General features: G+C 52.8%; 2 protein-coding genes across 8 annotated transcripts; one reads left to right on the top strand and one right to left on the bottom strand.

The window, feature by feature from the left end:
• Positions 1-5,926, bottom strand: LOC125621590 (uncharacterized). 5 transcript variants are annotated; one of them, XM_075119949.1, is made up of 3 exons: positions 5,711-5,926; positions 2,093-2,294; positions 1-1,653 (listed from the first exon to the last, which is right to left on the bottom strand). In XM_075119949.1, the coding sequence occupies exons 2-3, from the start codon at positions 2,124-2,126 to the stop codon at positions 428-430; spliced, it is 1,260 nt and encodes a 419-aa protein (XP_074976050.1). In that variant the 5' UTR covers positions 2,127-2,294; positions 5,711-5,926; the 3' UTR covers positions 1-427. The 5 variants fall into 5 exon arrangements, with proteins under 5 accessions (XP_074976050.1, XP_048674612.2, XP_048674615.2 ...); XM_048818655.2 differs by lacking the exon at positions 5,711-5,926 and adding an exon at positions 3,282-4,547; XM_048818658.2 differs by lacking the exon at positions 5,711-5,926 and adding an exon at positions 3,282-4,547 and having other exon boundaries at positions 1-1,650.
• Positions 5,927-6,044: 118 nt separating this feature from the next.
• Positions 6,045-12,047, top strand: LOC142068267 (uncharacterized). Of its 3 annotated transcripts, none has more exons than XM_048818672.2 (2): positions 6,045-6,133; positions 9,944-12,047. In XM_048818672.2, the coding sequence occupies exon 2, from the start codon at positions 10,559-10,561 to the stop codon at positions 11,870-11,872; it is 1,314 nt and encodes a 437-aa protein (XP_048674629.1). In that variant the 5' UTR covers positions 6,045-6,133; positions 9,944-10,558; the 3' UTR covers positions 11,873-12,047. The 3 variants fall into 3 exon arrangements, with proteins under 3 accessions (XP_048674629.1, XP_048674628.1, XP_074976048.1); XM_048818671.2 differs by having other exon boundaries at positions 6,045-6,207; XM_075119947.1 differs by lacking the exon at positions 6,045-6,133 and adding an exon at positions 6,240-7,493.
• Positions 12,048-13,360: the final 1,313 nt, after the last annotated feature.

Here is a 13,360-nt window from a genome sequence, read left to right as displayed (position 1 = left end):
TTGTGTTATAGGGCAACCTTCCCCTGAGAGGATTTATGCTTTTATTGAAGGTCTCGCCGTGTATGCCTAGAATATAACGCAGAGAAGTGCCTACATCCCATTGAAATCAAGAGGGGAGACCATGGTGTATCATGGGAGAGGCAGGCTGACCAGGGAGACGGGCCTAGAGAGGAGAATGGGAGCATACGTGAACCACAACTCCACGACACCGAGGCACCGCGGCAAATATTTCCGTTGTTGGCCAAAATGTTTTAGCGTTAGAAATTTCCCTGAAAAGTTAAAATTTTCCATGGAGGGAAAAATAACCCAAAAGAAAACCCTATTTTCCAACCTGCTCTTCTGAAGACTGATTGACGTGGAGTCTCCAGTGCACCATAAGGTCGGATCTCTGCTTGAAGCTGCTGCCTCAGTGGGGGCATGAATTGCATCACTTGCCAGCATGGACTCTCCCATGCATTGCAAGGTTGAAACGTAGGCCAAAGCCTTTCCCGCAGCATGAGCACCTGTAGGGCTGCTCGCCCGTGTGGCCACGCTGGTGGGCGAGCAGGTTAGAGCGTCTGCTGAAGGTCCTGCCGCAGTCGAGGCAGTGGTAGGGTCTCTCTGCCACCCGGTGTTTTGGCAGGGCTGTACCTTTGCTGCGGGGCCTCTCCTCTGGGGCCGGAGAGCGCTGGGCCAGGTCGGAGCGCCGGCCAAAGCTTTTCCCGCCCTCATGGCGTTTGTCGGGCCTCTCTCCCATGTGGCCCCGCCAGTGTTTGATTAGGGCCGAGGCGTTGAATCTTTTCCCAGAGCTGGTGCAGACACAGGGCTTTTCCCCGCAATGGGCCCTCCCGGGCTGCCCCAGGGGTACCCACCGGCCGAAGCTTTTCCTGCAGTTGGGTCGCTCCCCCTCATGGTCCCTCTGGTGCATGGTGAGCTTGGCTCTCTGATTGAAGCCCATTCCACAGTCAGGACACAGAAAGGGGCGCTTGCCTGTGTGGACCCTCCGGTGCATCGTGAGGCTGAATCCTTTCCCGCAGTCTGGGCACGCGTAGGGACTCTCTCCGGGGTGGAATTGCTGGTGCTTCGTCTGGGCCGAGTTCTCGGCAAAGCATTTCCTGGATTCTGGACACTGGAAAGGGTTCCTCTGCAGGTCGGGGTATTTGTAGGGCCTCTCTCCTGTGTGGAGCCTCTGATGTGCCATGAGGGTCGAGCTCCGAACAAAACTTCTCCTGCAGTCGGGGCACCGGCAAGGTTTCTGCCTCGAGAGATGGATGGTGAGGGCTATGCTCTGATGTTGTGGAAGCACTGAGTTTTGCTGGGGGCTTTCACCACATCTATGGGATGCCTCTTCCAGGTGGGTTTCCAAATGGAGCATCTCTTGTGAGCCCTGCCCACGTTCAGTGCCTGCTTTTCCCTTCCCTCTGTTGTGCTTCCCCTTAAGGTCCAGGAGCTCTTTGAGTTTCTTGAAACATCCCTCTTCAGGAGAGGATTTATCCTCTCTCTCCCCGGGCAGGTTTCCCCGTTGCTCCTCCGACCTGCCCTGACTCACGCTAGCTCCTCCCTGGCAAATGTTCCCCTGGGACCTTCCCGAGAATGGCCCGTGTGGGTCTGCCAACTCAGGGCCTCCCTGCTGGGGATTCTCCTCCTCGGTCTCACTGGCCATCCCATCACCTGCTGGGAGAAGGAGAGAACCCAGCATGAGTCACGCCCTGTGCTGGGGAGGGGCCCCGGGGAAAGGGGATCGGCGAGGGTTTGTCACACCGGCAGAAGCTTTTGGATCAGCTGAACAGTCAGCAGGGGAATCTTCCCCAAACTCCTCCCCACAGCTGGCAACTAATGAGCTTCAGCATCGATACCATGGCACAGAGGATAGAGGAAGGGAGGGAATAGCTGCTTGGTGCACCCACAGCTGTTCCCCTCACTCCATGCGGGAGATCCGGTCAGGTTTAGGGATGGGGAATCCTGCCCGGGGAAGAGAGAACCGGAGCAATCAGGGCTGGTTACAGATTCCCGGTTTCCTCGTTACACAGATGATACTGGGAAGATCCCAGCCCTACGTTGGCCAGCGAGGACCTGCAACCCGAGTAGGTGGAAAATGCTCATGGTGACTTACCCAGCCAGGTCACATTCTCATAATTCTCCTGCATGATGTCCCTGTAGAGGGCTCTGAGTGGGGTCCAGCAGAGCCCACTCCTCCGCGGTGAAATACACAGCCACCTCCTCGAAGGTCACTGCTTTTGCTGTAGCCATTCCCTTTTCCTACCCTCAAGGAGGACCGGACAACCTAAAGTGAAACACGGACGTTCTTCTGCAGCCTGTCAGGCGAGAAGCACAAATGGGGAAGTTTCAGCAGCGGCTTGAGTCCATTTCACACCCATTTCCCTTTCGCATGCTCCCTGCAGACAGAAATTCTAGACTGTGCCGTTTGGACGTAATGTACGAGACGTGATTGCCTCAAATACCATCCTATAGTTCGCCTCCTCGAGCTGTATCCTGAATAAGAATCCTGGTTTTTACAAGTCCCGAGCGGGCGTCGCTGGGGTTCAGTTCTGAGTGCCCAGAACTTCTGATAATAGGCCAGTTACCCAGGAGCCTGAATATGGATTCAGGAGCCTAAATTTAGGCTCCTGAATTGAAAGATCCCGGCCTGTGTCTTTTTATTTCAGCACAACGCCGCTCCCACACCAGGACTGAGAGATTTTCAAACTCTCTCCTTAAATTTAACAACGTTAATGGGACTGTTCTCACAGTCCCAAACAAATGGGTGTGCGCGTTACCGGGCTCAGCTCCTCCGTGAGGAAACAAACCTTATCAAGGGCGGAAATAATCCGTGTTCCCGCACAAGAGACATTCACTCCACTCTCATAACAAATCTGCATCCAAACCGATTTTCACCAGACAACAGAGAGGAATGCACCTGACCTAGGAATTCTCTCTCCGTCAAATGTAAAATTTCCATCCCCAAAGGCGCTGGAATTGGTCAAACTCTGACAACACTCTTCAAATGGCAAAACATAATGCTCCCCATCTCCACGGCCCCTGCTCAGAACAAAGGCTAAGAGGTTTAGCCTGCATGTGGGACCCTTGACGTGCTTAGAATCAATCTGTAGATGAGTGTTCACAGAACTGACCCTTAAGTGAGGAAACAATTCTGATCAAAGGGGGAAAGAAGCTCAGTGTGTCTGCACATTAATCTTTTATTCACCTCTGACGACAAAGCTGTAGCAGAACCGGTGTTTATGAGCCTACAGCGAGAAGCGTGTCTGACTTGGAAATTCTCACCCTGCCATAAAAATTCTCACCATAAAATTCGTTGTCCAAAGGTAACGGAAGTGTTGAAAAACTGACACAGGTTGTAACTTGCGCCGCCCCTCTGGCCGCTTCTCAGGAAAAGGCTCAGAGGTTTTATCCTCAAACTTTGCCAAACTAAATTCACCCCCTGGGCAGAGACCTTCAGCCCAAAAGATGAACCTAGGCAGTGCCAGCCTGGATCAGAGCTGAGGCCCAGCTAGTAGCATTGAGCGTGGTGTAAGCCTGTGGCTCTCAACCTTTCCAGACTACTGTACCCCTTCCAGAGTCTGATTTGTCTTACGTACCCCAAGTTTCACCTCACTGGAAAATGACTTGCTTACAAAATCAGACACAACAATACAAAAGGGTCACAGCATGCAAGTACTCTAAAATTGCTGACTTTCTAATTTCTACCATATAATTATAAAATGAATCGTCTGGACTATAAATATTGTCCTTACATTTCAGTGTATCGTCTATAGAGCAGTATGAACAGGTACATTGTCTGTCTGAAATTTTAGTTTGCACTGACTTCGTTAGTGCTTTTTATGCAGCCTGTTGTAAAACTAGGCCAATATCTAGAGGAGCTGACATCCTCCCTGAAAGATCTCGGAGTACCCCTAGGCGGGGCACGTACCCCTGGTTGAGACCCACTGTTGTAAGTAACTGGACAACTGGCTTCACAATTTCAACCCAACCCTACCTGTCTGTTCCCCTGTGCGCTCCAGCTAGAGCAGGTTCCAAGGAGTAGCTTTGGAGGAATTCCTTTCCCTGCGGCCCAGCCCCTGACAAATGAGAGCCAGAACGGATTTGTCCTCTCTCTGCTCAGACACCTCATCCCCAGGAAAGCCAGTAGGGCCAGGGATGACGCAGGGAGCAGATCTGGGCAGGTTGGGCAGCTGGGAACCACCCTCTCCACTTATTACTCCTGCTGCCCAGTCAGATCTCTCTCCCTTTCCCCTCTGGCCGGGAGATTTGGTCCCTGGCCCATGCCCTTGGGGTGTTTGCTCTCCCGTAGCTGAGACCCAGAGTGGGTCAGGGAGGGCAGCAGCCCTGGGACTTGCAGAGGGGGGAGCAGAGATGGGGCTGTTGGTGCAGAGTCACTTTCCTGCCCGGCCCCAGCCCTTTCCCCCAGGTCTCCCCATCACCTGCAGGAGTTGTTTCAGGGCTGCCCTAGGAGGCCAGTTCCCTACTCTCAGCTAGGCCTAGTGCCTGCTTCAATCTCTCTCCGGCTGCTCCCCAGCTGTACCGGCTCTGTCCAACCCAGGAAGTTTAGTCATCTCTTGATCAGTTCACAGCAGAAAACTCGTGGCCAAGGGAGAGAGTCAGGAATTAGCCCAGCCTTGCTTTGAGCTGTAACCCAGAGCCCTCTAGTGGGGGCAGAAAGGAAAACCCTCTTCCCTCGCTCCTCCTAGGGGTGCCCAGATGTCCTGGCTTTATAGGGAAGTCCCAATATTTGGGGCTTTGTCTTATACAGGCACCTATTACCCCACCCCCGTCCCCATTTTTCACACTTGCTATCTGCTCGCCCTATCCCCTCCCCGGGACAGACCACGGCCCAAAAGGGTTCCCGTCCATGAGCGTTAACAGCTCTGTGCCCCCCACCCCGTGACTTCCTTTCAACACAGATGGGGTCCCAGCCCCTGCCCCGGAGCCATCCCTGCAGGTGCAAACTCTCAGATTGCTGCCACTCCTGACTCTGGGGGGGCCCATGTGGTGCAGGCTCCATCACCCACCTGTTCCATTCACAAACCATCTCCTGGGTTTAACACCCACTGAGCCACCGCCTTACCCTCCTGCAAAACCCTCCCTGAGCCTCTCATGTGCCCTGGGACCTGCAAAACGCTTGCCAGCAATGAGGCTGCAGGTGTGCGGAGACCACAGCCTATCACGCTGAGCAGTGGCGTTCCCTTGGGCTCCCTGGTCGGTCTGTCACAGATACGGATACAGAGATCAAGAGTAGCCAGTGCTATGATGGTTCTGGCTTAGAAAACGGGACACCCCACGGTGTTGGCCCAAGGGTCCCCTCCCCCCTGTGTGCGGCGCTGGTCTGAGCCCCCCCCCCGTCAACCCCTGCAGGTGGGGGTGGCCCGAGGCCCCCTCTCCCGACGTGCAGGGCCAGCCTGAGACCCCCTGCTGCCCACCTGCACGCGGGGCCATCCCGTCCCAAGCCACTCTCCTGAGCCCGCCCTGCCACATGGGTGTTGCTGCTCTCCCCCCACCCCACCCCGTTCCTCCACACCCCGCTAGGGGTTGTGCCCCATTTGGGGGGGGGGGCAAACTATGCATTTGTCCAGTTTGCTCTTTCCAACTGATGGCAAATGCCCAGTTTTGCCCCCCAAAAAGTGTCAAAATGGCTGGGACAGGGCCTCTAACTATTAAGAGACCAAGATGACCGGCCACAGAAAAGAGTGATTTAGGAGCATGGTATTATTATTACCTCGCATCTGCTCCTGCAGGTTTCTGAGCCCTTCCTCTGACGCATCTGGGACCAGCCACTAGCAGAGACCGAACTAGAAGGACCTCAAGGCTGAGCCAGTCTGGCGATGCCTGGGCTCCTCTTAGGAAAAGCATCACCTGTTGGCTCATAAGAATGTGCCTTGTCATTCAGAGGTGGCTTCAATACAGTCCCTACTTCCACAGCATTAGGGTTTCTGTCTGCAGCTCCAAAGCTGTCCCCACCAGAGGGCTCTGGCTGTGCTAAGGGGAGGCAGCTCCCTCTCTCCTTGTCTCTCTTTCTCCTCGGTTCAGCACAAGTTTCCTGGCTGACACGGATGCAGCTGCGACTGAGCAGCTCCTGCCCCCGCAGTGGGGTGTGGACTAGGGGGAGACCTTCATCCAAGCCCCTCTGTGCCCAGCCCGGGTGGGTACCTTCTCCGGTGGCTGGAACCAGACCCCAGGCTCTGCCGACACCAGCTCTTGAGCTGGAGCCTGCAGGTGATGGGGAGACCTGGGGGAAAGGGCTGGGGCCAGGCAGGAAAGCGACTCCTCATCTCACTCCCCCACCCCTGTATCTCTGCTCTCCATGTCTCTGCCAGTCCCAGATCTGCGGCCATCACCGACACACATTCCCAGTCCCGCAAGCAAAGAGCCGTGGGAATGGGTCAGCCAGTGCTTAATTTGCACCAGGGTGAGCCCTAGGACCTCGAGCCTGGAAGTTCAGACCCCCGGCACCTCTGAGCCTGGCAGTTCAGAGCCCCGGCACAGCATCTCTGGGCTTGGCAGTTCAGAGCCCCGGCACCTCTGGGCTTGCCACGTCAGTTATGCATGTAAAAAAACTGCTTGAGTCCTGGCACCTGTTTCATTACAAATTAGCCTCCCAGGCCAAGGGGGAGGAGAGACCAGAGCAGGAGCCATAAATGGGGAGAGGTTCCCAACTCCTAGATCCATTCTCTTGTGTCTTTCTCTAAATCCTTATTGATTGGTGATGACGAATCCATCACTCTATAATTATTTCCCATAGATCCTAGTCTGCTAATTTATCTGTGTACCACCCCTCTAGAGCAATGGATCTCAACCTATTTACCACTGTGGGCTGTATATGCAGCTCTGTGTGTTACGTTAAGTGGGCCGCATCCACACAATATATATACTACCTGTATGGCCCGGAGGATGTCACAACTGATTGGCTGTCAGCAGCCCACGGGTTGAGACCCAGCGCTCTCCAGTGATTATCTCCTTGGTGTCTAAGCACTGTACATCAGGTGACCAGCTAGCAAGTGTGAAAAACTGGAACAGGGGTGTGCGGGTAATAGGTGCCAATATAGGAGAAAACCCCCAAATATCAGGATTGTCCCTATAAAATCAGGACTGCTGGTTACCCTACCTGCACAAATACATAAAGCATCAATGAGAAAATGTGTCCTTTTTCTCTTTCCTCCTAATGCCCAGTGGCCAGGGAGGTGGTAAGCCACCATTTGAATTACTTGTGCTATGGTCAGTGAGGGCTCCGTCGTGGGAGGCACCACATAAACTCCAGCCCTACATCTGTGAAGACTCTGGCCCCAGCACCTGTTAACTCAGGCGAGGTGTGCTTGTTGAAATCAACGGACATCTGCTGCGTTTATTTACGTGAGTCTTCACAGGATCAGGGCCAGAGTTTGTACAGTGCCTAGCGTACGGGCCCCTCCGATGTAGCATGGCGCAAATTGTGGCCCCAGTGAGTTTGCAATCGGAGAGGACGACAGGCAGGAGACAGATGAACGGAGCAGGCTGAGTCACAGGTACAGGCACAGTTGTGTCACATGTGGCTAGATGGTTTTGTCAAAGAGCTGATTTTTCAAAGTGCTCTAAAATCTGCACGTGTGCTCAGGTTGTCTTGAAAATCGCTGTGCAGCATGAGGGCTGAGGGTAGAGTTAGCAGTGTGAATCTGGGGACAATTGATCCAGCGGTTCCAGAGATTAGGGGGAGCAGAGAGAGGAGGAGAATTAGGACACGAGGAAGGGTGGCCCAGTGGTTAAAGCACCAGTTTGGGGCTCAGGAGTTCCCTGCTCCATCATAGGCTGCATGTGACCTTGGGAATTAGATGCCTAAATTCCTTTACAAATCTTGCCCACCTCCCAGGGGTGTAGCAATGGGAAATACACAGGGCCTAAATTCTCCGAGTATTTCCCAGAGCCCCAGGGCTTCTGCTCCACGGAAGGTGCTGGGGAGGGGGTCGAGCCTTTAGTCCCATGGGAGGTGCTGGGACTCCCACTAATTTGAAAATAATTACCAGAGCTCTGTTCCGGTCAGCTCCAGCTGAATGTAAGCCCTGGCAATGCATTAACGTTTGTGAGGTGCTTATATACGAGGGCAATGGGACCCTATTAAGAGCTAAAAGTCACTCCAAATGCTGGGGGAAGAAAAGAAGTTGCAGAGAAGCTGAATTGAATCACCTTAACTTTTGTGCAGCCCCTGATTTCTCCAAACATTTCCTCGGATGCGGGGATCAATTCTGTGTTGACACAGAGAAAAGAAGGGGGGATAGATACATGGCCAGGTGGCAACTTGTACTAGGTATGCACCTGCCTTGGAACATCATCTTGTCATTGCAGGTGTTGCCCTTTGAGGGTCCTTGACAAGAAAACTCTTGGTCCAGTGCATGATCTAACTTGGTCTGGAGAGACCCCTCAGCAGGGAGTACCCTGCTCCCAGCTCCCCCTGAGCTTGTCTTAGGGCACTGTTAGAACATGATCTTGTACTCTGTAGTCAGTGCGGACAGGGACAAGATGTGATCAGTATCAGGTCAGCAGGCTGTGGTTAAGGGTTTGTCTATGTGAGGAATTTGACCAGAATAAATACCCCAGAATAGCTTCCTGTGTGGAGACGCTTATCCTGGGAGAATTATCTGGTACACTTCTTCCAGTGTAGACTAGGCCTGCGTATAAGACAAGAGACAAACAGATGAATACAAGGAAACAATGAGACAAAAGCGGCCAGCACGATCGGTGGTGTTCTCAGCACACCAGCAGCCTAAACCGTGTTCAGTTTGTATCCTGGGAAGGGACCATAAGGGATAGCCTTTACAACCGTGTGAATAACGTTGTGCTAATTAGCAATCAATTAACTAACTCTAATATAGACAAGTCTTTACACAGGCTGGGCCTGTGTAGTACTTGGGTCTGATTCTGATCTCAACTGCACTGATGTAAATTGGGGATATGTCATTACATCATTGTAGCTAAACAGGCATAACCCTGTAGTGTAGACGCAGCCTGCAACAATGGAAGGGAGTTTTCCATCAGTGTAGGAACCCCCCCTCCCACCATTACGTCACCAGAAGCATTCTTCCATTGACAGCTGTGTCTACACAGGGCGTTAGGTTGGCATAGGGTTTTTTTCCACACCCCTGACCGACAAAGCTACACCAAACTAACTCTTAAGTGTAGTCCAAGCCATGGAGTGGTTCCATTGAAGTTGGTGTGAACAGAGAGCAAAGGCAGAAGCAAATCATGGCATTCAAGTGTCAGGGGTGGGCGGCAATTCCTTTTAACAACCTGAGGCACTGAGGGTATGTCTCCACTGCAAAAAAGAGTTGTGTTCTTAATTTGGATTCACTCACAAAAATTCAATTAAAACCCAACAACCTCTCTCTGTCTCTGACACTTTTGGGTTAACTGGGTAGCTATATGGTGTTATACACTCCCAGAACACAAAAGGGAAACCAGTTTTCAAGCATGGCCCTAGTCAAACATAGCTTGTTTGCTGTTCCTATGGGTAACGGCAACGGAGAACATCCTGTTCCTAAAGCCTGGGGTGCAACTTGAACTGCTAACCCCAGTCAAAGTGCTGCATTTGCACTGTTTTAACCCCAGTTACGAACACATCTCTTTTTTTAACTCTGAGGACGTACCCAGGGAGAGCAGTAGGCCAGGCTTCTAGGGACCTCTTGTCGGTCTGGGCAGGGGGTTAGAAACGGCCAAGAGATTTAATCCTTGTGCTGGGCTGAATCACTAACTCCCAACCATGTGTGGCAATCCCTGAATCCCTTACTTGGACCATTGTACATCAGCCCCCGCATGCGGCGCTTTGCCAAAGGGCATCTCCATGGGCATTTCCCATCTGCTTCATGTTACATGTTCCCTCTGACAAACATAGGGGCAAGGCTTAAAATCCTGGCACCTTCTGTGTAATGGACCCCAGGAATCTGTAACCAACCCTGATCTCACCTGTTCTCTCTCCCTGGAGCAGGATTCCCCATCCTTAAACCTGACCTGATCTGCATGGAACCAGGGGAAGAGCTGTGGGCACTGGATCTCCAGGGGAGGCACCAGCCCAGGTGAAGAACCAGTTAAACCAGCTCAGAGACCATCTGGGAGAGAAGGCCAGCGCTGGGATTCGCCTTGAGCCCTTGTGAGCTTTTCCAGATCTGCCCTGCTCAGGTAGCTCATCATAGAACTGGAAGGGACCTCGAGAGGTCATCTAGTCCAGTCCCCTGCACTCATGGCAGGACTAAGTATTATCTAGACCATCCCTGACAGGTGTTGCAAACAACACCTGTCCTCGCTTCAGGGCAAATGTTGTACCCTTTCTGCCTGAAAGCAGCTACCAACCCTCACTCTGCCTATTGAGATGGGAAGGGAAGCAGGATGGGTCCCCTCCAGTGAAGGACTGGGAGGTGGTTTTGTCCAAGTTCCCCAATACATTATTTCAGTATAACCGATTCTAAAGCCAGAAGGGATCATCTAACCTGACCTGCATAGCACGGGGCAGAGAATTCCACACAGGAATTGTTTTTTCCCCCCCCTTTTCCTCCCCCAGTTGGCGGGGAATGTCTTGTATGTGGATTCTCTCCATAAACCAGGGATGGCAACAAGTGTGAACGAGGAGGCAAATCTGCTGTGGGGAAGCCCTGAGTCAGCAGAAGCTGAGAAAGCAGAGGGGCACATTTGCCTGAGAGAAGCCAGCGAGAGTCAGGGCGGGTGGGAGAAAGAGGAGGAAGGAAATCTTCCAGGGGGGAGAGAGGATAAATCTTTTCCCCCAGGAGAAGATGTAAGGCAACTCTGGGTGCAGCAGAGAGAAGGGGAAGGTAATGGGTCTAGGGAAGGCTTCATCGAGAGTGCCCAACCTGATGTCCAGTGGAGCGCCTGCAAGGGAGAGAAATGCCACCGGTGCCCTGACTGTGGGAAAACCTTCAACCGGAGCTCAACCCTTAGGGCCCACCTGAGGATCCACACGGGGGAGCGCCCCTATATATGCCCTGACTGCGGGAGAGGCTTCACGCAGCTGGCTCACTTGACCCAGCACCGGGGGACACACTCGGGAGAGGAACCCTATCGCTGCGCTGACTGCGGGAAGGGCTTTGGGGTCAGTTCCCGCCTGGTGGCACATCAGAGGAGCCACACAGGCGAGCGCCCCTACAAATGCCCTGAATGCGGGAAGAGCTTCCGGGTCAGCTCAGTCCTGGTGGTACATCAGCGGATCCACTCTGGAGAGAGACCCTATAAATGCACCGATTGCGGGAAGAGCTTTAACGTCAGCTCCAACCTCATTAAACATCAGAGGATCCACACGGGGCAGAAGCCCTACAAATGCACTGAGTGCGAGAGGAGCTTCAATGAGAGCTCAGCCCTGATTGCCCACCAGCGGCTGCACAAAGGGGAGCGGCCCTACAAATGCCCTGACTGCGGGAAGAGCTTCAATGTCAGCTCCAACCTCCTGGAGCATCAGGGCACCCACAGGGGCCAGAAACCCTACAAATGCCCTGAGTGTGGGAAAGGATTTGCCCGCAGTGCCCACCTCTCTCAGCACAGCCGGACTCACACAGGCGAGCGACCCTACAAATGTGCCGAGTGTGGGAAAGGATTCGCGGTGAGGTCCCATCTGGCCCAGCACTGCCGGGTCCACACTGGGGAGAGACCCTACAAGTGTGCTGACTGCGGGAAGGGCTTCACGGCCCGTTCGTCCCTGACCACCCATCGCCGGACTCATACAGGAGAGCGACCCTATAAATGCCCCGAGTGTGGGAAAAGCTTCAATCAGAACTCGCACCTGGCTCAGCACTGGAGAACCCACTCGGGAGAGAAGCCCTATCACTGCCCTGACTGCGAGAGAAGTTTTGGGGACAGCTCTGCTCTCATTAAGCATCAGAGGATTCACCTGCAAGAGAAACCTTGTTAATGCCACCCCCCAGCTACTGGTAAAGGTTTGCTTGGAGCTCAGCACTTATGACTGGAACAGGGCAGGTAAGGGCTTTTTCAGTGAGGTGGCAATTCAAAAAAACCAAACAAACAAACCATGTTGAGTGCCCCCAAAACACAATGTTTCAAAAATTGGGGGGGGGGGGGGAATAGAAAAGTTTAAAATAAAAATCTTGAGTTGAACTCTTTTGTGCTACATGAAATCTTTCATCAGGATTCGGAACAGCTTTAACATCCTTTTTAAAATTAAATGGAAGGAAAGGTCAAAACCAAAAATAATTCTGATTTGAAGATGTTCAATCTTTTGGCTTCCAGATTTTGGGGGGGGGGACCCCCCACGGGGGAATTAGCTGGAACAATTCAATGAAACAGAAAAAATTGCAAAACATTTTGAAGTTAGTGGATCTGCATTTTTCACAGAGAAAAGAAGTTTCCAACAAAAAATGTTGCCCAGGTCAGCTCATGACACTTCAGAGACTCCATGTGGGGATAACCCTGACTGATGGGAGTGATATTGGTGACATTCAGCTCCTCCCACTGGGTGGGTCCCAATGTAGCAGCAGCCCATCTCTAGCTGATCTGTGACTCTGGTCGGCCGCTGAGACCTTGCTGCAGCCCTGCAGGCTAAGCATAGGACGGAGAAGAGAAAATACCCACAACCTTGGTTGTTCCCTCTTCTAGGACTCAAGATCCCTCCCCTCCCCAGGGGAGATTCATTCCCTGGGCTGCCCCCTTTGGTATCAGAGGTGGGTAGGAAATTAGGTCCAATTCCATCCCCAGCACTGCTTCCCCACTGCAGAAGTTGGATGCTTAATCAGTGCTCCAGGTCTCAACCCCCTTCAAGCAACCTTAAAACTGAAGGTGCCCTAGACTCCCTCCCTTAGCAAGAGCAATTTCCTGGGGTGAGGGACTCACCTGCTTTACTAATCGCACCCACCATCACCACCAGCTAGCCCTAACTTCTCCCCATCCCAGGTCTTCTCAGGGTATGTCTACACAGTTGCAAAACACCCAGCTCAGGCTCATAGGACTGTTTCATTGCTGTGTAGCCTTCTGGGCTCAGGCTGGGACCTGAGCTCTGGAACCCTCCCATTCATCAGGGTCCTAGAGCCCAGGCTCCATCCTGAGCCCAAAAGTCTACACAGCAATAAAATAGCCCTGCAGTCTGAACCAGCCAGCATAGGCCAGCCACAGATGTTAAGCTGCTGTGTAGACATACCCACAGAAATCTGGCCCTCTAGTTTGATGTCACCTTGCTGCACTGGGTGGGGATGGTGAGGGGTGGGGCTGGATAATACAGAGAAGCATGATTAATTTGTGACTGGCCTCAGCAGTAAAAGTATCGAACTTGGTTTTCCACCTGTCCAGAGTCCTTTGCTGGGGGAGAGGACAAGTGAAATGAAGTGGAAGGCACTCTACTACATTTATGATACGAGAACCTGAACAGAATTTAAAGCCAGAATTTGAC

The sequence above is a fragment of the Caretta caretta genome, chromosome 14 (assembly GCF_965140235.1).
Source record: "Caretta caretta isolate rCarCar2 chromosome 14, rCarCar1.hap1, whole genome shotgun sequence".
NCBI classification, from domain to species: Eukaryota; Metazoa; Chordata; order Testudines; family Cheloniidae; genus Caretta; species Caretta caretta.
This window is presented reverse-complemented; position numbering and strand designations above follow the sequence as displayed.